General features: G+C 27.0%; 1 protein-coding gene across 1 annotated transcript in view; it reads right to left on the bottom strand.

Moving 5' to 3' along the window:
• Nucleotides 1–26,708, bottom strand: part of KaiR1D (Kainate-type ionotropic glutamate receptor subunit 1D) — a 48,866-nt gene that overhangs the window by 12,247 nt on the left and 9,911 nt on the right. The window contains exons 3-7 of the mRNA XM_075292262.1: nucleotides 8,327–8,421; nucleotides 1,914–2,003; nucleotides 1,676–1,833; nucleotides 936–1,611; nucleotides 695–864 (exon numbers count right to left, since the gene is read on the bottom strand). Coding sequence (XP_075148377.1) covers nucleotides 695–864; nucleotides 936–1,611; nucleotides 1,676–1,833; nucleotides 1,914–2,003; nucleotides 8,327–8,421 — 1,189 coding nt within the window. The remainder of the gene's footprint in view (nucleotides 1–694; nucleotides 865–935; nucleotides 1,612–1,675; nucleotides 1,834–1,913; nucleotides 2,004–8,326; nucleotides 8,422–26,708) is intronic.

Below are 26,708 nucleotides of genomic sequence, written 5' to 3' on the forward strand. Positions count from 1 at the left end.
ATCCAACAACCATGCATGAATTGGTTCATATCAGTCCATAATTATATATAGCCCCCATATAAACCGATCCCCAGATTTGACCTCCGGTGCCTTTTGGAGAAGCAAAATTCATCCGATCTGATTGAAATTTGGTACGTGGTTTTACTATATCACACAAAAATTGGTCCATATCAAGTTCATAATTGTATATAGCTCCCATATAAGCGACCCCCATATTTCAATTCTGGCTCTCTACCACGTATGGACTACTCACAATTTAGAAAACGATGTTAAGAAGTTTTAAGATACCACAACCCAAGTAATTCGATTGTGGATGACAGTCTTTCGTAGAAGTTTCTACGCAATCCATGGTGGAGGGTGCATAAGATTCGGCCTGGCCGAACTTACGGCCGTATATACTTGTTCAGCTTTAACGTGTGAGAGGAATTTTGTGCGTTTCAGAAGTGGTGGTTTTGATGTGGAAGATATAGAACGTCCAGGATAGACGGAGATATTTGAGGATGCTGAAGTGGAGGCATTTCTGGATGAGCACGTGTCTTGACTTCAATTTTATTTATCTAAAATTTTGCGTTGCGGAGGAAATTATTTTTCTTCGCTTGCAATAAATAATTCTCAGACCATATCTCAGTAACGCAACGGTATCGCGAGAATCCCGAAATGATTACCATATATTTGTTATAGCCCATGACCTTACCTAGTCATTTTATTATAACTTCCATAGTTGCCATCTGGAACCAATTGAATTTTATAACTGAAACCCAATGCTTTGGATATTTCATGAATCAAGTCCACAGCATAGCCCTCAAATTGATCATTTCCGGTAAGTGAAACCACAGACTCTTTTCTCATGCAATAGGGATTGCTCTACAAGAACAAAAAGAAGAAAAGTTAGAAATTTCCGTCTTCTTTTGCTTATCCTGAATTAACTATCTCACCAATATGGTAGTGACTATCAAAGTCTTATTCTTTAGATTGGCTTCAATTTCCTGTTGCTTTTGACTGAAGGTACGCGTGAAATTCACACCATCTGGCAATGTAGAATTCCAGGTGCCCACTTTACGAATACCACCGGGACTTAATTCGACAATGTCCATTATGAAATCGCTACGAAAACCTTGATGATCGAATTTGATGACATTTGTGAGACCTTTCATTTCAACGATCTTCATGTAATTGATAAGGCTGAAACCATGTTGCCAGGTATTTTGACCATCACAGCTAAGTGGATTTATATCGATTTGTTGTGATGTATCCAAATCGTGTAGAGCCTTGGCAAATAAATGCACAGCATCATACATAAGAGCGGTTTCGGTCTTAACCGTTGTTAGATTAGCTGATCTCAACACACCCTTGTCCTCTATGCTCCATTGGCGTACAACATCATTGACAATTTTCTCATTGATTAAACGAAATCCGGTGATATTTGTCCCACCATAACGAAACTCATCCAAGTTGATGGCATGCAAATCTAATGATGTTATCAAGTAGCTATGATAATCACTCATTAGGCCAACCTGTTGGGCTTGCTTCAGGACATCGTAGATTTTATCTGCCGAACAATCCAGGACAATGTGAGCCTCTGCTGTATTTTTGATTTGTTTCAACATGGGCCTGGAAATCCAAAAGTATTACTTTGGTTAACATTAAAATCGTATTTCGTATATCATTCTCTTACCTATGGTCGTTATACATATCCAATTGTCGTACATTAATGGGATATGGTGTAGGTCCATGCTCCTTCAGCAGTTCCTGTAGACGCATCAAACCATCATTATTCTCATAAATTATGGTAAAAGATTTCCATCCCCATTGTCTTACTATATCCACATAGGCCTTTTAGTATGAAAAGAATTTAATATATATACATTTTAAAAAATTCTCTTTTTAGATTTTTGTTTTGTTGAGGCACAAACCTTTGCCAGTGTATTTGGATTTGGATAGAGATTTACCAGGCAACTTTCTCTGCGCAAACGATAATCCCATCGATTTTCTAAATGGGGGATCTGAAACATAGTGAACATTTTTTAGAAAGTTAATCTTAATGTTTTAGGAAATCAGAAAATCAGGTCCGTAAGACCCCCATGTCATAATGGATCGGGTTTCCGAATATGTCTAAATCGGATGACTCCCACTTGCCATAACTTCAGAGCGTATATCAATTTCTTTTTTCTATAGAAATAAAATTTTGATAAAAATTTTCTACAGAAATAAAATTTCGATAAAAAATTTCTATAAAAATAAAATTTTTATAAACATTTTCTATAGAAATGAAATTTTAACAAAATCTTCTATAGAAATACAAATTTTGACAAAATTGTTTTCTATAGAAATAAAAATTTGGACAAAAATTTCTATAGAAATAAAATTTTGACTAAATTTTCTATAGAAATAAAAATTTTGACAAAATTTTTTATAGAAATACAAATTTTGACAAAATTTTCTATAGAAATAAACATTTTGACAAAATTTTCTAAAGAAATAAAAATTTTGACAAAATTTTTTATAGAAATAAAAATTTTGATAAAATTTTCTATAGAAATTAAATTTTGATAAAAATACCTATGGAAATAAAATGTTTACCAAATTTTCCATAGATATACAATTTTGACAAAATTTTCCATAGATATACAATTTTGAAAAAATTTTGTATAGAAATAAAATTTCGACAAAATTTTCTATAAAAATAAAATTTTTACAAAATTTTCGATAGAAATAAAATGTTGACAAAAATTTCCATAGAAATAAAATTTTGACAAAATTTTCTATAAAAATAAAATTTTAACAAAATTTTGTATAGAAATAAAGTTGTCACAAAATTTTCTATAAAAATGAAATTTTAACAAATTTTCTATAGAAATACAAATTTTGACAAAATTTTCTATAGAAATAAAAATTTTGACAAAATTTTCTATAAAAATAAAATTTGGACAAAATTTTCTATAGAAATAAAGTTTTGACAAAATTTTCTATAAAAATGAAATTTTAACAAAATTTCTATAGAAATACAAATTTTGACAAAATTTTCTATAGAAATAAAAATTTTGACAAATTTTTCTATAGAAATAAAAATTTGGACAAAATTTTCTATAGAAATAAACTTTTGACAAAATTTTCGATAGAAATAAAGTTTTGACAAAACTTTCGACAGAAATAAAATTTTGACAAAATTTTCTATAAAAATAAAGTTTTGACAAAATTTTCGATAGGAATAAAATTTTGACAAAATTTTCTATAGAAATAAAGTTTTGACAAAATTTTCGATAGGAATAAAATTTTGACAAAATTTTCTATAGAAATAAAGTTTTGACAAAACTTTCGACAGAAATAAAATTTTGATAAAAATACCTATAGAAATAAAATGCTCACCAAATATATACAATTTTGACAAAATTTTCCATAGATATAAAATTTTGAAAAAAATTTGTATAGAAATAAAATTTTAACAAAATGTTCTATATAAATAAATTTTTGACATTTTTTATAAAAATAAAAATTTTGACAAAATTTTCTATAGAAATAAAAAAGTTGAAAAAATTTTCTATAGAAATAAAAATGTTGGCAACAATTGCTATAGATATAAAATTTTCACAAGATTTTCTATAGAAATAAAATTTTGAACATTTTTTATAAAAATAAAATTTTGTATAGAAAAATAAAATTTTACCAAAATTTTCTATAGAATTAAAATTTTGAAAAAATTTTCTATAGAAATAAAATGTTAAAAAAAATTTCTATAGAAATAAAAATTTGGACAAAATGTTTGATTTTGATTAAAGTTTTTGATAAAAGTTTCTATAGAAAATTTTGATAATATTTTCTATAGAAATTAATAATGTGACAAAATTTTCTATAGAAATCAAAATGTGAACAAAATTATATGTAGAAATAAAAGTTTTGTCAACACTTTTATTTCTACATATAATTTTGTCTATAGAAATAAAATTTTGACAAGAAATTCCATAGAAATAAAATTTTGACAAAATTTTCGATAGAAATTAAATTTTGACAAAATTTTCTATAGAAATAAAGTTTTGACAAAACTTTCGACAGAAATAAAATTTTAATAAAAATTCCTATAGAAATAAAATGTCTACCAAAGCTATAGAAACATAGATATACAATTTTGACAAAATTTTCCATAGATATAAAATTTAAAAAAAAAAAAAAATTGTATAGAAATAAAATTTTGACAAAATTTTCTATAGGAATAAAATTTTCTATAGAAATAAAAATTTTGACAAAATTTTCTATAGAAATAAAAATTTTGACAAAATTTTCTATAGAAATAAAAATGTTGGCAATATTTGCTATAGATAAAAAAATTTACAAGATTTTCTATAGAAATAAAATTTTGAACATTTTTTATAAAAATAAAATTTTGTATAGAAAAATAAAATTTTACCAAAATTTTCTATAGAAATAAAATTTTGAAAAAAATTTCTATAGAAATAAAATGTTAAAAAAATTTTCTATAGAAATAAAAATTTGGACAAAATGTTTGATTTTGATTAAAGTTTTTGATAAAAGTTTCTATAGAAAATTTTGATAATATTTTCTATAGAAATTAATAATGTGACAAAATTTTCTATAGAAATCAAAATGTTAACAAAATTATATGTAGAAATAAAAGTGTTGACAAAATTTTCTATAGAAATAAAATTGTGACAAATTTTTTAGGGAAATAAAATTTTGACAAAATTTTCTAAAGAAATAAAATTGTGAAAAATTTTTAAGCGAAATACAATTTTGAGAAAAATTTCTATAGGAATACAATTTTGACAAAATTTTGTATAGAAATAAAATGTTGACAAAATTTTCTATAGAAATAAAATTTTGACAAAATTTTCTATAGAAATAAATGTTGTGTTGTTTTGATCTCAGCTTAAAAACCATTGCGTTGACTAAACTACAAGAGTAACTTCTTTTCCTCTGTTGGTAAGCTACTCTTGTAGTTTTGTCAACGCAATGTGTTTTTAAGTTGAGATCAAAACAACAAATATGGTTGAAGTACAAACCAACAATAACAAAACAAAACGAAATAAATTTTTGACAAAATTTTCTATGGAAATAAAACTTTGACAAAATGTTCTATAGAAATAAAACTTTTATAAAATTTTCTATAGAAACAAAATTTTGATAAATTTTTAGAGAAATAAAAATTTGACAAAATTGTCTATAGAAAAAAAAATGGAAAAATGTACAGAAATGAAATGTTGACAAAACTGTTCATAGAAATAAAATTTTGGCAAAATTTTCTATAGAAATAAAATTTTGACAAAATTTTCTTCAAAAATAAAATTTTAAAAAATTTGCTATAGAAATAAAATATTCAGAAAATTTTCTATAGAAATAAAAAATTTGCTATAGAAATAAAATTTTCAGAAAATTTTCTATAGAAACAAATTTTTACAAAATTTTCTATAGAAATAAAATTTTTTTAAAAAATAAAATTTTGACAAAATTTTCTATAGAAATACAATTTTCAGAAAATTTGCTATAGCAATAACATTTTCAGAAAATTTTTTATAGAAATAAAATATTGACAATTTTTTTTATAGAATTAAAAATTTTGACAAAATTGTCTATAAAACTAAAATTTTGACAAAATTTTCTGTAGAAATAAAATTAAGTCAAATTTTCTGTAGAAATAAAATTTTGACAAAATTTTCTATATCAAATAAAACTTTACAACATTTTCTATAGAAATAAAATTTTGAAAAATTTTCTATAGAAATAAAATTTTGACAACATTTTTTAGGAAATAAAATTTTGATAAAATGTTCTAAAGAAATAAAATTGTGACAAATTTTTTAGGGAAATAAAATTTGACAAAATTTTCTAAAGAAATAAAATTGTGAAAAATTTTTAAGCGAAATAAAATTTTGAGAAAATTTTCTATAGAAATAAAATTTTGAGAAAATTTTCTATAGAAATAAAATTTTGACAACATTTTCTATAGATATAAAATTTTGACAAGTTTTTCAATAGCAATAAAATTTTGACAAAATTTTCTATAGATATAAAACTTTTACAACATTTTCTATAGAAATAAAATTTTGACTAAATTTTCTATAGAAATAAAATTTTGACAAAATTTTCTATAGAAATAAAATTTGACAAAATTTGACAAAATTTTCTATAGAAATAAAATTTTAATAAAATTTTCAATAGAAATAAAATTTTGACATAATTTTCTGTAAAAATAAAATTTTGACAAAATTTTGTATAGAAATAAAATTTTGACAAAATTTTCTATAGAAATAAATGTTGTGTTGTTTTGATCTCAGCTTAAAAACCATTGCGTTAACTAAAGTACAAGAGTAACTTCTTTTCCTCTGTTGGTTAAGCTACTCTTGTAGTTTCGTCAACGCAATGTTTTTTAAGCTGAGATCAAAACAACAAATATGATTGAAGTACATACCAACAATAACAAAACAAAACGAAATAAATTTTTGACAAAATTTTCTATGGAAATAAAACTTTGACAAAATGTTCTATAGAAATAAAATTTTGATAAAAATTTCTATAGAAAAAAATTTTAACAAATTTTTTAGAGAAATAAAAATTTGACAAAATTGCCTATAGAAAAAAAAAAAAATGGAAAAAATGTACAGAAATGAAATGTTGACAAAACTGTTCATACACTGAAAAAAATATTGTCGTGAGGTCAAAGATTTCATGTCTTTAAAATACGAATACAAATTTTACTTAGCATAGAAGACGCATTTCTCTAAAATAAAGTTATTTTCCTTGTCCAAAAGTCGATAAACTTTTCAATGAAGTCGTATTGTCCTTATAATTAAGTGCTTTGACTTAAAAATGGGTATCTTAACATGAAAGAAAAAATGTATAGGCTAAGGTCAACTTGACTTTAATAATTCAGAAAAATTCTTTAAATTTAATGAAATTGTCTTTAAATTTGTTGTCTTTTTGCATCTTGACTGCAAAGCAAAAAATCGTTCAAATATAGGGCATGTTTTTCAAAACTTTATTTTAAAGAAGTTTTTTACTTCAAACATAGCATAATTTCTACTGGAGGTCGAGTCCTAATTTGGAAAATAAAGTTGCCTTTAACTCGTTTTTAAAGGACTTTGATAGCATATGAAGAAAAAAATCTGAGAAAGCGAAAAATTAAAATTAAAAGTATCCTTACTTGTATTCTCCGCTTCTTTGGCTCGGAATCAATACCAAATTTTTTAAAGTAAAGACAAAATCTTTGGAACCGAGTATGCTTTTTTTTCAGTGTAGAAATAAAATTTTGGCAAATTTTTCTTCAAAACTAAAATTTTAAAAAATTTGCTATAGAAATAAAATTTTGAGAAAATTTTCTATAGAAATAAAATTTTTAGAAAATTTTCTATAGAAACAAATTTTTACAAATTTTCTATAGAAATAAAATTTTTTAAATAAATAAAATTGTGACAAAATTTTCTATAGAAATACAATTTTCAGAAAATTTGCTATAGCAATAAAATTTTCAGAAAATTTTTTATAGAAATAAAATATTGACAATATTTTGTAGAATTAAAAATTTTGACAAAATTGTCTATAATTGTCTATAGTGCACCAGAGTATAAGGTGAGGGTGAATGGATGTATTAGGGATTGGTCAGGGGTGTGAAAATCCTGTGGAACTTTAGTAGACAATTTTGTGGATCATGAGCAAACTGGGACGACTACAACCGTGGACAGACAATTATATGGGATAGGTTAGTAGCTGGGGACTAGGGTGTGAAGGATTATAAACCGAGTTAGGATTGTGGTCTCTGTAATTCCCCATCTTTCTGATAAGACAGAAAGATCGAGGGTTACTGTGGACTTGGTAAGTGTATAAGTCGATGCGCGGGTTGATAACGCCCAATGCCAATGTATGATGGTGACCTTATGGGGTGCGAGGGACATCGGGATTATGAAGGGACATCGGGATAAAAACGACGATCGTGAAGGTCGGATGACTGCAGATAATTCATAATTGAAAAAGAAAAATAAGAAATCTAACAACATTTAAATAGGACTGTCATATATATTTATCGCACGATTTGCTCAAATTCGTGAATATGGTTTTACCGTTGGCTTAAATTAAATTGTAGTCCCTAGAATTTAATTGTCAAGACCTTACTCTTTCTTTTTATGTGTGTTGGCATATAGTACCCATAATTGCGGTTTATTTACCCCACTTAAATGAGGATGTGTAATGAAAACCGACAAATTACCATTTCTTCCTTCATACACTTTACGATTTTCAATTATTTTTGTTTTTAATACACATTGGACACATTTTCCATCTTTCCTACAAATACTCCTACATGCAGGTCCTTTGTACTTACCTCCATGTTGTCACATATACTCTGGACATGACTTGCTGTATGTCTGGATTGTGGACCAAATATTGCTGCCACACCTACATTTAAAAGACCGCACACTGTAAGAAAAAAAAAAAACAAAACGTCACAGATATCAAATGAAATTGGAACAGTATAAGTCGTCATTGTGACTCATGCTCATAATAATGGGTTAATTCATGTGGACAACAAGGAAATTCTATTTAGTTTTCTAGATTAATTGCTTAACTCAAGTATCAACTTGAGTTTCCATTACACTCAATTCAATTCTTGACATGTACATCACCCTCCCTTTGTATGTGTGTAGCACTTTCATGACATCGCATTCGGTGAATGGAGGCCACCTGGATTTACTTAACTCTGTAGTTTGTTGATTATTCCATCTTGAATCTCATGTTGTCATAGCACGATACGTTTACTAACTGGGATCCATAGCAACAAGGGGATCTTCACATTCCAACCAAGTCACAGTCACATAGGTTGACATGATTGTATGTAGCGCAGAATATTTAATTGAAAAAGTTGGTAAGTAAGTACAAAAGGGATGACCGATTAATCCGAATGTGTTAATTTGTTTTTTTCATTAGCAAAACTGCTAATTTGGGAAGGAAATTTTCATCAGAAGAAATTTTAACGGTGTGTAGAAACTACAAAATTTTCTATAGAAATAAAGTTTTGAAAAAATTTTCTATAGAAATAAAGTTTTGAGAAAAATTTCTATAGAAATAAAATTTTTACAAAATTTTCTATAGAAACAAAATTTTGAGAAAATTTTGTATAGAAATTTTGACAAAATTTTCTATAGAAATAAAATTTTGACAACATTTTCTATAGAAATACAATTTTGACAAAATTTGCAACAGGAATAAAATTTTGACAACATTTTCTATAGAAATAAAAATTCGCTATAGAAATAAAAATTTCACAAATTTGCAACAGAAATAAAATTTTGACAAAATTTTCTATAGAACTAAAAATTTGCTATAAAAATAAAAATTTAACAAATTTAACGCACCGGACATCGTGCGGACGGGTTAAGAATAAAACAAGTATATACGGCCGTAAGATCGGCCAGGTCGAATCTTATGTACCCACCACCATGGATTACATACACCCAAAAAAAAAAAATAATTCTTTCCTCCCAAACGAAATTTTAGACAAAGTTCGTTTCTCATTTGCTTTTCGCTGTAAGGAAGTGTATTTGGAAGAAAAGTATATACATTTTGTGATAAACGTTTATTCTTTTCCAGGATGTAAAAACAATTTCTTGCTAATTGCATTTTCCCTCTCATCTTTCTCACATCCACGAGGTTTTTTAGTTCTTAACACCTTTTCCTGTAATACCAACAATGTAGAAGAAATTATACGATTTTATAAATTTTTAAATTTTTTTTTACCTTTCACCTGGACGGAGAATCGAACCGCGGACCATGCACTTTGTAAGCCAACACACTAACCACTGAGTTATGTACCTGTTATTGTCATCAATAGATAATAATCCATATAAGTTATATTTATATAGCATAGCTAGCGGCGCCCACGAACCGAATAAACAAAGTTTATTTAACAGAAACAAGCATTTAGTTTGGCATCGTAGAGCAGTGGTTGCTACGTCCGACTTGCATGCCAAGGGTCTTGGGTTCGATCCCTGCTTCGACCAAAGATTCTTTTTTTGTTTTTTTTTTTTTAACATATATTCCAGATATGTTCGGAAGATTCCGAAAAAATGTTCAACATTACATTGTAGTATATTAAATTTTGAACTGTAAAATGTGTCTTATTAAATACCTATAGTCAGAAAAGAACAGTGTTTGATATAAACGAAATGGACTGTGTTGTTGTTTCAAAAATAACTTTTTTTATTGAAAAAATAAAAATTTTGTAACAAACGATTTTTTTGGGTGATAAAAGTTTAAAATTTTCGAAGCAATTCAATAAACTCTAACAAGAGAAAAACGTTTTCGGTACACGTTATCCAAACGTTTTTTTTTTCTTTGCGTGTAGAAACTTGTACTAAAGAATGTCATCCACAATCGAATTAATTGGGTGTATATATTAAACAAAAAAAGGCCGATTAAATACGTATATAATTCAGTTTGACAAAATTTTCTATAGAACTAAAATTTTGACAAAATTTTCTATAGTAATAAAATTTTGACAACATTTTCTATAGTAATAAAATGTTGACAAAATTTTCTATAGAAATAAAAATTTGACAAAATTTTCTATAGGAATAACATTTTGGAAGATTATTTTTGGGATCGGCTATATATAACTATAGACTGATACGGACCAATTTTGGCATGGTTTTTAGCGGTCATATACTAGCGCAATGTACCAAATTTCACCACGTACCAAATTTCAAACGGATCGGATGAATTTAGCTCCTCCAAGAGCTCCGGAGGTCAAATCTGGGGATCGGTTTAATGGTGGTTATATAATTAAGACCGGTATGGACCAATTCCTGCATGGTTGATAGAGTCCATATACTAACACCACGTACCAAATTTCAACCGAATTGGGTGAATTTTGCTCATCCATGTGGCTACGGAGGTCAAATCTGAGGATCGGTTTATATGGGGGCTATATATAATTATGCACCGATGTGGGCCAATTTTTGCATGGGTGTTGTAGACCTTATATTAACACCATGTGCCAAAATTCAGCCGGATCAGATGAAATTTGCTACTCTTCGAGGCTCCGCAAGCCAAATCTGGGTATCGGTTTATATGGGGGCTACATATAATTATGGACCGATATGGACCAATTCCTGCATGGTTGTTAGAGGCCATATACTAACACCACGTACCAAATTTCAACCGAATTTCATGAATTTTGCTCATCCAAGAGGCTCCGGAGGTCAAAACTTGGGATCGGTTTATATGGGGCCTATACATAATTATGCACCGATGTGGACCAAATTGTGCATGGTTGTTATAGACCATATACTAACACCATGTACCAAATTTCAGCCGGATCGAATGAATTTTGCTTCTCTTATTTATTTATTTTTCGCGTAGTTGTTAGAGACCATATATAAACACCATGTACCAAATTTCAGCCGGATCGGATGAAATTTGCTTCTCTTAGAGGCTCCGCAAGCCAAATCTGGGTATCGGTTTATATGGGGGCTATATATAATTATGGACCGATTTGGACCAATTTTTGCATGGTTGTTAGGGACCATATACTAACACCATGTAGCGAATTTCAGCCGGATCGGCTCCTCCAATAGGCTCTGCAAGCCAAATCTGAGCGTCGGTTTATATGGGGGCTATACGTAAAAGTGGTCCGATATGGCCCATATGGCGCTAACTTCCGAACGAAACAAGCTATCGACTTGAAACTTGGCACAAGTAGTTTTTATCGATGTAGGTCGTATGGTATTGAAAATGGGCCAAATCGGTCCACTTTTACGTATAGCCCCCATATAAAGGGACCCTCAGATTTGGCTTGTGGAGCCTCTAACAGAAGCATATTTCATCCGATCCGGCTGAAATTTGGTACATGGTGTTGGTATATGGTCTCTAACAACCACGCAATTGGTTCACATCGGTCCATAATTATATGTAGCCGCCATATAAACCGATCTTTAGATTTGGCTTGCGGAGCCTAAAAGAGAAGCATATTTCATCCCATCCGGCTGAAATTTGGTACATGGTGTTGGTATATGGTCTCTAACAATCATACAAAAATTGGTCCACATCGGTCCATAATTATATATAGCCCCCATATAAACCGATTCCCAGATTTGGCTTGCGGAGCCTCAAAGAGAAGCAAATTTCATTCGATCCGGCTGAAATTTGGTACATGATGTTGGTATATGGTCTCTAACAACCATGCAAAAATTGGTCCACATCGGTCCATAATTATATATAGACCCCATATAAACCGATCTCCAGATTTGGTTTGCGAAGCCTCAAAGGGGAGCAAATTGCATCTGATCAGGCTGAAATTTAGTACATGGTATTGGTATATGGTCTCTAACAACCGTGCAAAAATTGGTCCACATCGGTCCATAATTATATATGGCGCCCATATAAACCGATCCCCAAATTTGGGTTGCGGAGCCTCAAAGAGAAGCAAATTTCATCCGATCCGCCTGAAATTTGGTACATGATATTGGTATATGGTCTCTAACAATCATGCAAAAATTGGTCCACATCGGTTCATAATTATATATAGCCCCCATATAAACCGATCCCCAGATTTGGCTTGCGAAGTCTCCAAGAGAAGCAAATTTCATCCAATCCTGTTGTAATTTGGAACATGTTGTTAGTATATGATATTTAACAACCGTGCCAGAATTGGTCCTTATCGGTCCATAATTATATATAGCCCCCATATAAAACATTCTCCAGATTTGACCTCCGGAGCCTCTCGGAAGAGCAAAATTCATCCGATCCTGTTCAAATTAGGCACGTGGTGTTAGTATGGTCGCTAACAACAATACCAAAATTGGTCCATATCGGTTCATAATCATGGTTGCCACTAGAGCCAAAAATAATCTACCAAAATTTTATTTCTATAGAAAATTTTGTCAAAATTTTATTTCTATAGAAAATATTGTCAAAATTTTATTTCTAGAGAAAGTTTTGTTAAAATTTTATTCGGTTCATAATAAAATTTTCATCATTGTCAAAATTTTATTTCTATAGAAAATTTTGTCAAAATTTTATTTCTATAGAAAATTTTGTTCAAATTTTATTCGGTTCATAATCATGGTTGCCACTCGAGCCAAAAATAATCTACCAAGATTTTATTTCTATAGAAAATTTTGTCAAAAGTTTATTTCTATAGAAAATTTTGTTAAAATTTTATTTCTGTAGAAATTTTTGTCAAAATTTTCTTTCTATAGAAAATTTTGTCAAAATTTTTATTTCTATAGAAAATTTTGTGAAAATTTTATTTCTATAGAAAATTTTGTTAAAATTTTATTTCTGTAGAAAATTTTGTCAAAATTTTATGTCTACTTTGTCAAACTGAATTATATACGTATTGGATAGATCTTTTTTGATTTAATATATACCACGTATGGACTTACATACAATTTAGAAGATGGTGTTTTAAGATACCTTGCCATCGGCAAGCGTTACCGCAACTTAAGTAATTCGTTTGTGGATGGCAGTGTTTAGATGAAGTTTCTACGCAATCCATGATGGAGGGTACATAAGCTTCGGCCTGGCCGAACTTACGGCCGTATATACTTGGTTTTTTTTAATTTTTTTTTCTTTTAATTTTGTTATATATAGTTATAGTCATTTAGCTAGTTTTTAGTTTTGTATAAAATCGAAAGTCCGCTCTTAGCTTTTTCTCATTTGTTCATTATACCCACCACCATAGAATGGTGACGGGGGTATAATAAGTTTGTCATTCCGTTTGTAACGCATCGAAATATCGATTTCCGACTATATAAAGTATATATATTCTTGATCAGGGAGAAATTCTAAGACGATATAACGATGTCCGTCTGTCCGTCTGTCTGTCTGTCTGTCTGTCTGTCTGTCTGTCTGTTGTAATCACGCTACAGACTTCAATAATGAAGCAATCGTGCTGAAATTTTGCACAAGCTCGTCTTTTGTCTGCAGGCAGGTCAAGTTCGAAGATGGGCTATATCGGTCCAGGTTTTGATATAGTCCCCATATAAACCGACCTCCCGATTTGGGGTCTTGGGCTTATAGAAGTCGTAGTTTTTATCCAATTTGCCTGAAATTTGAAATCTGGAGGTATTTTATGCCCATAAAGAGATGTGCCAAAAATGGTGAGTATCGGTCCACGTTTTGGTATAGCCCCCATATAGACCGATCTCCCGATTTTACTTCTTGGGCTTATAGAAAACGCAGTTTTTATTCAATTTACCTGAAATTGGAAATCTAGAGGTATTGTAGGACCACAAATACGTGTGCCAAAAATTGTGAGTATCGGTCCATATTTTCGGAGAGCCCCCATATAGACCGATCTCCCGATTTTACTTCTTGGGTTTATAGAAACCGCAGTTTTTATTCAATTTATCTGAAATTGGAAATCTAGAAGTATTGTAGGACCACAAATACGTGTGCCAAAAATTGTGAGTATCGGTCCGTATTTTGGTATAGCCCCCATATAGACCGATCTCCCGATTTTACTTCTTGGGCTTATAGAAACCGCAGTTTTTATTCAATTTACCTGAAATTGGAAATCTAGAGGTATTGTAGGACCACAAATACGTGTGCCAAAAATTGTGAGTATCGGTCCATATTTTCGGAGAGCCCCCATATAGACCGATCTCCCGATTTGGGGTCTTGGGCTTATAGAAACCGTAGTTTTTATCCAATTTGTCTGAAATTGGAAATCTAGAGGTATTTTAGGACCATAAAGAGGTGTGCCGAAAATGGTGAGTATCGATCCATATTTTGGTATAGCCCCCATATAGACCGATTTCCCAATTTTACTTCTTGGGCTTCTAGAATCCGAAGTTTTTATCCTTTTTGCCTGAAATTGGAAATCTAGACGTATTTTCGGGTCACAAAGAGGTGTGCCAAAAATGGTGAGTATCGGTCCATATTTTAGTATAGCCCCCATAAGAACGATCTCCCGATTTAACTCCTTGGGTTTCTAGAAACCGTAGTTTTTATCTGATATGCCTGAAATTGTAAATATTCTGGTATTTTAGGCTCACAAAAACGTGTATCGGATTAAGTTTTTATCGGTCCATTTGGTAATGCCTCCATATAGACCGACTTCACTTCTTGAGGGTGTAGAAGGCGCACTGATCATGAAAATTGTTTGAAACTCAATGTAAAATTTCCAGATTTTACTTCTACAGATTTAAGATTTCAAATCAAGACGTTATTTTATAATTTTCTTGCACACTTACACGAGATGTTAATGATTCCTCTAAACCTCAAACAAAAATGGTTCTTATAAATCCAGAATCTGATATAGTCCTCATAGGTGAAATCTTTAAATTTATCTTCGGGTTGTGTCCTCAAGTCCTCAAGCCCTCCTGAAATTTCAAAGGAAACCCTAATATTTGGTTCATGGTGGTGGGTATTTAAGATTCGGCCCGGCCGAACTTACTGCTGTATATACTTGTTTTGGTATTAAATGGTGACTAAACATATCATCGCATTATGAAAAATATATCCATCTACCTGACATAATGCCCACATCTATGGCTAGTAGAAGGATAATACCTAGTTACTACTTAAAATGTGAGTATCCTCTTTGGTGTTCTCATATCCAATGTAAGGGTTCATTTATTTCATATTTGTTATAGCTTTTGTTGTTTGTTAAGCTCATCAACTTGTAAGTATTTGTGAACAGTGGGTTAAAGAAAGTTATAAGGATTAATTGTTAAATGTCTGTTTGAAAAAGAGACTATCAGCTACACCCTCAAAAAAAAATCGCTTCTGTAACATATACCCCAAATACATTTTGCTTCAAGCATATATATTTTCAGTATTGATCCAAACAAAATATTGTTTGTATTGGTCAAACATATTATGTTTCATCTTAGGGCATACATTGGTAGTAAAAAATTTTAATGAAATTTTCTTTGTGTGGATACATTTTTAAGGCGCCAATTGATTACTTCCATTATTTTACTTGTAGCATACTCTCTAGGTCTCTCTTTCTGAACACATATATGTTCATAGGCTATTTCCAAAGTAATATATGTTTGCATCTAAGCATATTATATTTACAAACACTTTATGTCCCAAACATAATATGTTCTAACATATTGACATATATGTCCCAAACATGTTATGCTAGCTTATGAACATTATATGCTTGCACTTAAAAATATTGTATTAAAAAATTTGAGTTCCAAACATATAATTTTTACACCCAAACATACGTCCGTGTACATGGTTGTGATTTCAATTCTTGACTCAGCAAAGATGGAAATATTTTCCTAGGTATGGTTAAACCTTTCAGCCATGTTAGAAATAATTCGGTGTATTTCTGACATATAGAACTGCACTGCTACAATTGAGCAGAAATAAAGCGCTATCTTTGTATCTAACTGGACTAGAACCCATTACAACGAAAGTTAATCATTAGTACCTGTATTAGTATCACATCAAAAAAGCAGAATACATTTTCGAAAAAAATGCAAAATTATAATAAAAGTATTTTATTTTTGTATTGTTTTGATTTCAGGTTAAAAGCATGTGTTGACTAAACTTCAGGAGTGCCTTAACCAAGAAAGGAAAAATAGGTTTGTATTTTATATATTTCTCTCCACTAAGACTTAATTTATGCAATAGTAGCGAAAACCAATTTTTGTAGTATTTATAGAAACATTTAATAGAAAAAAATTCTGGGAAATTCTTAATTAATGGAAACATCAAAAATTTTCGGTACATTTGAAATCCACTTTTCAATAACGACTAAAGTCGATTTTTTTTTGAATATCGTCATTTTCATATTGAAAACCAATAAAGAAAGTCGAGAGTGGGACAGGGCCGTCTATATTAGATTCTGCACCATTCTGTAGACCAACATTTTCGATACCATCGGAAGTCCTTCAAATTTGTAGGAAACTATAACAACGAGATCTGAATTAATATGGACCCAAATCGGGACACTTAAGTAAAATGTTAAATCTACTCTCTGTGTAAAATACCAAGTCAATTCGGATAAAATCACATTTTTACCATGGTTTCTAAAATCGGGCGCTTGTATATATGGGAGCTATTTCTATATCTGAAGCGATCTCAACCAAATTTGGTATTCATAGCTAATGTGAATTATACTCTCTGTGCAAAATTTCACATAGGTTAGGTTAGGTATAGTGGCAGCCCGATATGTCCACATTGCGGTGAAGCTTTGAAACACTCGGAAATGTTACTAGCATTATTGAGAGGGCATAATCCACCGCTGAAAACATTTGTGGTGTTCGGTCGAAACTGGAGATAAACCCATGATGCAATTTAACTAAAACTTTATTTTTCTTAATTTTGTCAAAATTTCTATAGAAAATTTGTCAAAATTGTATTTCTATAGAAAATTTTGTCAACATTTTATTTCTATGGAAAATTTTGTTAAAATTTTATTTCTATAGAAAATTTTGACAAAATTTTGTTTCTATAGAACATATTGTCAAAATGGTATTTTTATAGGAAATTTTGTAAAAAATTTATTTTATAGAAAATTTTTTATTTCTTTAGAAAATTTTGTCAACATTTTCTTTCAATAGAAATTTTTGTCAAAATTTTATTTCTATAGAAACATGATTCGAAATATAATTTCTATAGCAAACGTTGCCAACATTTTATTTCTATAGAAAATTTTGTCAAAATCTTATTTCTATAGAAAATTGATTTGATATGTTATTTCTATAGAAAATTCTATTGCTATAGAAAATTTTGTCAAAATTTTATTTCTATTGAAGATTTTGTCAAAATTTTATTTTTTTGGAAAATTTTGTCAAAATTTTTTTTCTATAGAAAATTTTGTTAAAATTTGATTTCTATAGAAACTTTTGTCAAAATTTTATTTCTTTGGAAAATTTTGTGAAAAATTTATTTCTATAGAAAATTTTATTTCTTTGGAAAATTTTGTCAACATTTTATTTCTTTGAAAAATTTTGTCAAAATTTTATTTTTTTGGAAAATTTTGTCAAAATTTTATTTCTATAGAAAATTTTTAAAAATTTTATTTCTAAAGAAAATTTGGCAAAATTGTATTTCTATTGAAAATTTTGTTAAAATTTTATTTCTATGGAAAATTTTGTCAAAATTTTATTTCTACAGAAAATTTTATCAAAATTTTATTTCTATAGACACTTTTGTCAAAATTTTATTTCTTTGGAAAATTTTGTCAAAATTTTATTTCTTTGGAAAATTTAGTCAATATTTTATTTCTATAGCTAATTTTGTCAAAATTTTATTTCTATAGAAAATTTTGTTAAAATTTTATTTCCATAGCAAATTTTGTCAAAATACGATTCAAATAGAACATTTTTTCGAAATTTTATTTCTATAGAAAACTTTTTCAAATTTTTATTTCTGTAGAAAATTTTGTCAAAATGTTATTTCCATAAAAAATTTTGTCAAAATACGATTTAAATAGAAAATTTTTTCAAAATTTTATTTTTATAGATAATTTTGCCAAAAATTTATTTATATAGAACATTTTGTCAAAATTTGATTTCTATCGAAAATATTGTCAAAAAGTTTATGTTTTCAAAATGTTATTTTATTTCTATTTATGTTTTCACAATTTTATTTCTATAGAAAAGTTTGTCGAAGTTTTAATTCTATATAAAATTTTATCAACATATCATATCATTTTATTGCTATAGAAAATTTTGTCAATTTTTTATTTCTTTTTATTTTGTCAAAATTTTATTTCTATAGAAAATTTTGTTAAAATTTGATTTCTATAGAAACTTTTGTCAAAATTTTATTTCTTTGGAAAATTTTGTGAAAAATTTATTTCTATAGAAAATTTTATTTCTTTGGAAAATTTTGTCAAAATTTTATTTCTTTGAAAAATTTTATCAAAATTTTATTTTTTTGGAAAATTTTGTCAAAATTTTATTTCTATAGAAAATTTTTAAAAATTTTATTTCTAAAGAAAATTTGGCAAAATTGTATTTCTATTGAAAATTTTGTTAAAATTTTATTTCTATGAAAAATTTAGTCAAAATTGTCTTTTCTATAGAAAATTTTGTCAACATTTTATTTCTACAGAAAATTTTATCAAAATTTTATTTCTATAGAAACTTTTGTCAAAATTTTATTTCGTTGGAAAATTTTGTCAAAATTTTATTTGTATGGAAAATTTAGTCAATATTTTATTTCTATTGCTAATTTTGTCAAAATTTTATTTCTATAGAAAATTTTGTTAAAATTTTATTTCCATAACAAATTTTGTCAAAATACGATTCAACTAGAACATTTTTTCGAAATTTTATTTCTATAGAAAACTTTTTCAAATTTTTATTTCTGTAGAAAATTTTGTCAAAATTTTATTTCCATAAAAAATTTTGTCAAAATACGATTTAAATAGAAATTTTTTTCAAAATTTTATTTCTATTGAAAATTTATTCAAAATTTTATTTTTATAGATAATTTTGTCAAAAATTTATTTATGTAGAAACTTTTGTCAAAATTTGATTTCTATCGAAAATATTGTCAAAAAGTTTATGTTTTCAAAATGTTATTTTATTTCTATTTATGTTTTCACAATTTTATTTCTATAGAAAAGTTTGTCGAAGTTTTAATTCTATATAAAATTTTATCAACATATCATATCATTTTATTGCTATAGAAAATTTTGTCAATTTTTTATTTCTTTTTATTTTGTCAAAATTTTATTTCTATAGAAAATTTTGTCAAAAATTTATTTATATAGAAAAGTTTGTTAAAATTTTATTTCTACCGAAAATTTTATCAAAAGTTTATTTCTATAGAATTTTTTTTTCAAAATTTAATCCTATAGAAAATATTGTCGAAATTTTCATTTTTTATAATATTTTATCAACATTTTATTGCTATAGAAAATTTTGTCAATTTTATATTTCTATAGCTAATTTTGTCAAAATTTTATTTCTATAGAAAATTTTGTCAAATTTTTATTTCTATAGGTAATTTTGTCAAAATTTTATTTCTATAGAAAATTTTGTTAAAATTTTATTTCTAGAGGCAATTTGTGAACTTGGGGAGGAATATTCTGTAAAATCTACCAAAACATCAAGAATTCTACCAATCTACCAAACAATAAAAATCTACCATTTTTGGTAGAATTCTACCAACTGTGGCAATAAATAATGCTCAGAGGCCTGCCATGAGCATTATTGCCAAAGGCACAATTTGTATATCTCGTCTCTTTCTGGGTGTTGCTCTAACTTATAATACACTGTTCTACATTGTGGCGCAGGGTATAAAAAAACATAATTTGGACTGCTCCAAGTTATGAAAATTAAAAAAAAAAAAACTTTCGATTCTCTTTACAAAACCTAGTTCACAAATCCTTCCAATCTGCCCGATTCTATTTAATGATTTTTTTACTTGCCAATTTTTAAAGAAATGTTAAATCCCTATCTATTTCACTGTGCAGAGTAAATATTTTTGCTCTGGAGAAAAAGGGGGCGCATTGTCGTAGTTGGTTTCTATGGAATATTATATCCAAATTTTATATCTATAGAAAATTTTGTCAACATTTTATTTCTATAAACATTTTTTTCAAAATACGATTTCCATAGAAAATTTTGTCATAATTGTATTTCTATAGAAATTTTTGTTAACATTTTATTTCTATAGAAAATTTTGTAAAAAATTTATTTCTATAGAAAATTTTGTCAAAATTTTAATTCTATAGAAAATTTTGTCAAAATGTTATTTCTATAGAAAATGTTGTCAAAATTTTATTTCTATAGAAATAGTTTTCAAAATTTTATTTCTATAGAGAATTTTGTCAAAATTTATTTCTATAGAAAATTTTATCAGAATTTTATTGCTATAGAAAACGTTGTCAAAATTTTATTTCTATAGAAATTTTGTGAAACTTTTATTTCTATAGAAAATTGATTCGAAATGTTATTTCTATAAGAAATTTTATTAAAATTTTATTGCTATAGAAAATTTTGTCAAAATTTTATTTCTATAGAAAATTTTGTAAAAATTTTATTTCTATAGAAAATTTTGTAAAAATTTTATTTGTATAGAAAAAATTGTCAAAATTTTATTTCTATAGAAAATTTTGTAAACATTTTATTTCTATAAAAAATTTTGTCAAAATTTTAATTCTATAGAAAATTTTGTAAACATTTTATTTCTATAAAAAATTTTGTTAAAATGTCATTTTTATAGAAAATTTTGTTAAAATTTTAATTCTTTGGAAAATTTTGTCAAAATTTTATTTCTATAGAAAATTTTGTCAAAATTTTATTTCTATAGAAAATTTTTTCAAAATTTTATTTCTATAGAAAACTTTTTCAAAATTTTATTTCTGTAGGAAATTTGGTCAAAATTTTATTTCTATAGAAAGTTTTGTCAAAATTTTATTTCTATAGAAAATTTTGTTAAAATTGTATTTTCTACAGAAAATTTTGACAAAATTGTTTTTTCTACAGAAGATTATATTCAAATTTTATATATATGGAACATTTTGTCAAAATTTTATTTCTATAAAAAATTTTGTCAAAATGCGATTTCTATAGAAAATTTTGTCAAAATGCGATTTCTATAGAAAATTTTGTTAACATTTTATTTTTATAGAAAACTTTGTCAAAAATGTATTTATATAGAATATTTTGTCAAAATTTTATTTCTATAGAAAATTTTATCAAAATGTTATTTTTAAAGAATTTTGTCAAATTTTTATATCTATAGAAAATTTTATAAAAATTTTATTTCTATAGAAAATTTTGTCAAAATTTTATTTCTATAGCTAATTTTGTCAAAATTTTATTTCTATAGAAAATTTTATCAAAATTTTATTTCTGTAGAAAAATTTGTCGCAATTTTATTTCTATAGAAAATTTTGTCAAACTTTTATTTCTATAGAAAATTTTGTCAAAATTTTATTTCTATACAAAATTTTGTCAAAATTTTATTTCTATAGCTAATTTTGTCAAAATTTTATTTCTATAGAAAATTTTATCAAAATTTTATTTCTAGAGGCAATTTGTGAAGTGCATCTGACTTGGGGAGGAATATTCTGCAAACTGTACCAAAACATCAAGAATTCCATACCAAGCTACCAAACAGTAAAAAATCTACCATCTTTGGTAGAATTCTACCAAGTGTAGCAGCCGTTCTCAGGGGCTGACCCTTAGCATTATTGCCAAAGACACCATATGTCGATCTCGTCTCCTTCTGGACGTTGCAATCATATGCCCTAACTTATAATACCCTGTTCCACAGTCTGGCGCAGGGTATAAAAAAAATTTCCAAGTTATGAAAATTAAAAAAAATCTTTCGATTCTCGTTACAAAACCTAGTTCACAAAGCCTTCCAATCTGCCCGATTCTATTTAATGATTTTTTTACTTGTCCATTTTTAAGGAAATGTTAAATCCCTATCTATTTCACTGTGCAGAATAAATATTTTTGCTCTGGAGCAAAAGAGGGCGCATTGTCGTAGTTGGTTGGTAGTATAAGATAAGTCTCATCCGACTGGTAAGTGAATGTCTCATCAGTAGTCGTACTACATAACGAAAAAAAAAAATCCACTTGCAAAGTAGAAAATGGAAGGTATCTTCTGCATATCCAACTCTTCAGTCCTTGGAAATGACTAAGGTAAGTTGGCCTTTTGTCCTTACATTCCATTCCCACATAATTTTCCTTTAGATTACTGTACTTGAAAGTGCATCCTTTTTATATTTTCCACATCTACCACCTGATGATGGTGACACCACCATCGTTTGTGTTGAAATGTTGTTCTACAAGAATCGGTGCACAATATTCTCTTCACAAATATCCTCTGTAGATTCATTCCCTCTTTCCACCTCTAAATCTTGAGAACCATGTAGGTTTCATACATATGAGAAATTGTTGACACAATACGATTACTTTTTGAATGGTACAAATACAATGACTTATAAGGAAGAAACGATAGAACAATTCGAACGGATAGAATAATTCTATGGTTCTTGGATTAAATATGCTGGTTTGGAGACACTTGAAATATTTACTTTTATTATTCAGATATTCGTGGGTCGTTTTAATTCAACAGGATATAGTTATGCAAGAGCCCTTCTTAGAGGATTAGCATTTAAGCCACTCGCTGTTATGCGGTTACAAACTTTTGAAAGATTATAATTTTTTTTTGGTTACTTGACAGAATAAGCATTCTTATCACAATGCCTTTGATGTCAATAAAACAAGTATTTGGTTAGTTGACAAAAATTATCTCAAATCTCTAGTAGGAGGTTAAAGGTTATTATGGGGACAAATGGAAAATTGGGGAAATATCATCAAAATTTCTCTATTGGCATTTTTACAAATTTTGAATTATATTTCTATACCCTCCCCCATAGGATGGGAGGGTATATTAACTTTGTCATTTTGTTTGTAACACATCGAAATATTGCTCTAAGACCCCATAAAGTAAATATATTCTGGGTCGTGGTGAAATTCTGAGTCAAACTAAGCATGTCCGTCCGTCCGTCTGTTGAAATCACGCAAGCTTCCGAACGAAATAAGCTATCGACTTGAAACTTGGTACAAGTAGATGGTATTGATGTAGGTCAGATGGTATTGCCAATGAGCCACGAGTCCACGAGATTTGACTTGTGGATTATTTTGGGAGAATAAATTTCATTCGATCCGTTCGATCCAAGCATGTAAAAATTGGTTTCTATTGGTCTATAATTATATGTAGCACCCAAATAAATAAACCGACACCCCAATATTTGACTTCTGAATGTAAACGAATCGAAAACAAAAGAGGGCAGTTATTAATGATAGCAGCCTGAAGTAGCTTACAAAACATATAAGCCACAATGTAGATAACAGTAGCAATATGTGATCCATAACACAGACAAAAATTTCAAGAAAATTTTTCCAATTAAAGTTTTAATTGAGTTTTATTAAATTAAAAATTTAATTGATTCATCAAATTATTTTTTTATTGAAATAAAATTCAATCAAACAATTAATAATAACAATTATTTTTTAAAATTGACTTTCAATTAATTTTTTAATTGATACTATCATTTCTCTGATTGAAGAGATTTCAAGTAAAAATTAATCGGATCCATTAATTTCGTGATTGAAGACAAAAAATATTTTTTTGTGTAAGAGCTGTGCTAAATTTTTTTTTAATATTTTAGTTTTATAACTTTAGCATATGGAGTTATCGAATTGTAGAATACTATTCGTTTTCCCAAGCTTTGATTTTGAACCAATTGTTTACGCCTTAGGATCACGGTTGCCATTCGAGCCAAAAATAATCTGCCAAAATTTGGATAAAATTCTACCAAAAAATTACCAATTAAAAAAATCTTCTATAGAAAATTTTATTTCTGTAGAAAATATTTTGCAAAATTTTATTTATATAGAAAATTTTGACAAAATTTTATTTCTATAGAAAAATTTGTCAAATTTTATTTCTATAGACAATTTTTTCAAAATTTTATTTCTATAGAAAATTTTGTTAAAATTTTATTTCTATAGAAAATTTTGTTAAAATTTTATTTCTATAGAAAATTTTGTTAAAATTTTATTTCTATAGAAAAATTTGTCAAATGTTATTTCTATAGAAAATTTTTTCAAAATTGTATTTCTATAAAAAATTTTGTCAAAATTTTATTTCTATAGAAAATTTTGTCAAAATTTTATTTCTATAGAAAATTTTGTCAAAATTTTATTTCTATAGAACTTTTGCAAAATTTTATTTTTATTTTTCCATTTGTTTTGTTTTGTTATTGTTGGTTTTGTTCTTTAAGCATTGTTGTTGTTTTTTTATTTCAGCTTAAAACCATACATTGACTAAACTACAAGAGTAGCTTAACCAACAGAGGAAAAGAATGTTTGTCAAATTTATTTGGGCAAAGCCCTATAGACTGCATTTTATTTTTATAGAAAATTTTGTCAAAATTTTATTTCAATTGAAAATTTTGTAAAAATTTTATTTCTGTAGGAAATTTTTGCAAAATTTTATTTCTATAGAAAATTTTGTCAAAATTTTATTTCATTAGAAATTTTTGTCAAAATTTTATTTCTATAGAAAATTTTGTCAAAATTTTATTTCTATAGACAATTTTTTCAAAATTTTATTTCTATAGAAAATTTTGTTAAAATTTTATTTCTATAGAAAATTTTGTTAAAATTTTATTTCTATAGAAAATTTTGTTAAAATTTTATTTCTATAGAAAAATTTGTCAAATGTTATTTCTATAGAAAATTTTTTCAAAATTTTATTTCTATAAAAAATTTTGTCAAAATTTTATTTCTATAGAAAATTTTGTCAAAATTTTATTTCTATAGAAAATTTTGTCAAAATTTTATTTCTATAGAACTTTTGCAAAATTTTATTTTTATTTTTCCATTTGTTTTGTTTTGTTATTGTTGTTTTGTTCTTTAAGCATTGTTGTTGTTTTTTTATTTCAGCTTAAAACCATACATTGACTAAACTACAAGAGTAGCTTAACCAACAGAGGAAAAGAATGTTTGTCAAATTTATTTGGGCAAAGCCCTATAGACTGCATTTTATTTTTATAGAAAATTTTGTCAAAATTTTATTTCAGTTGAAAATTTTGTAAAAATTTTATTTCTGTAGGAAATTTTTGCAAAATTTTATTTCTATAGAAAATTTTGTCAAAATTTTATTTCATTAGAAATTTTTGTCAAAATTTTATTTCTATAGAAAATTTTGTCAAAATTTTATTTCTATAGAAAATTTTGTCAAAATTTTATTTCTATAGAACTTTTGCAAAATTTTATTTTTATAGAAAATTTTGTCAAAATTTTATTTCTATAGAAAATGTTGTCAAAATCTTATTTCTATAGAACATTGTGTCAAAATTTTATTTCTATAGACAATTTTATTAAAATTTTATTTCTATAGAAAATTTTGTCAAAATTTTATTTCTATAGAAAATTTTGTCAAAATTTTATTTCTATAGCAAATTTTGACAACATTTTATTTCTATAGAAAATTTTGTCAAAATTTTACTTCTATAGAAAATTTTGTCAAATTTTAATTCTATAGACAATTTTTTCAAAATTGTATTTCTATAGAAATTTTTTTTTTTAATTTTATTTCTATAGAAAATGTTGTCAAAATTTTATTTCTATAGAAAATTTTGTCAAAATTTTATTTCTATAGAAAATGTTGTCAAAATCTTATTTCTATAGAACATTTTGTCAACATTTTATTTCTATAGACAATTTTATTAAAATTTTATTTCTATAGAAAATTTTGTCAAAATTTTATTTCTATAGAAAATTTTGTCAAAATTTTATTTCTATAGAAAATTTTGTCAAAATTTTATTTCTATAGAAAATTTTGTCAAAATTTTATTTCTATCGAAAATTTTGTCAAAATTTTATTTCTATAGAAAATTTTGTCAAAATTTTATTTCTATAGAAAATTTTGTCAAAATTTTATTTCTATAGAAAATTTTGTCAAAGTTTTATTTCTATAGAAAATTTTGTCAAAATTTTATTTCTATAGAATATTTTGTCAACATTTTATTTCTATAGAAAGTATTTTGCAAAATCTACCAAAACATCAAGAATTCGACCAATATACCAAACTGTAAAAAATCTACCATGCTTGGTAGAATTCTACCAACTATGGCAACCATGCTTAGGATTGTATCAAAGATAATTGAGTATAACAAGATTGAGCATTGTGCTCTTATCAAGAGAAGACAAATGTCAAGGTGTAGAGGGCTATGAGAAAAAATTGTTTTATTTGTCAATTTT

The sequence above is a fragment of the Haematobia irritans genome, chromosome 1 (genome assembly GCF_050003625.1).
Source record: "Haematobia irritans isolate KBUSLIRL chromosome 1, ASM5000362v1, whole genome shotgun sequence".
NCBI lineage: Eukaryota > Metazoa > Arthropoda > Insecta > Diptera > Muscidae > Haematobia > Haematobia irritans.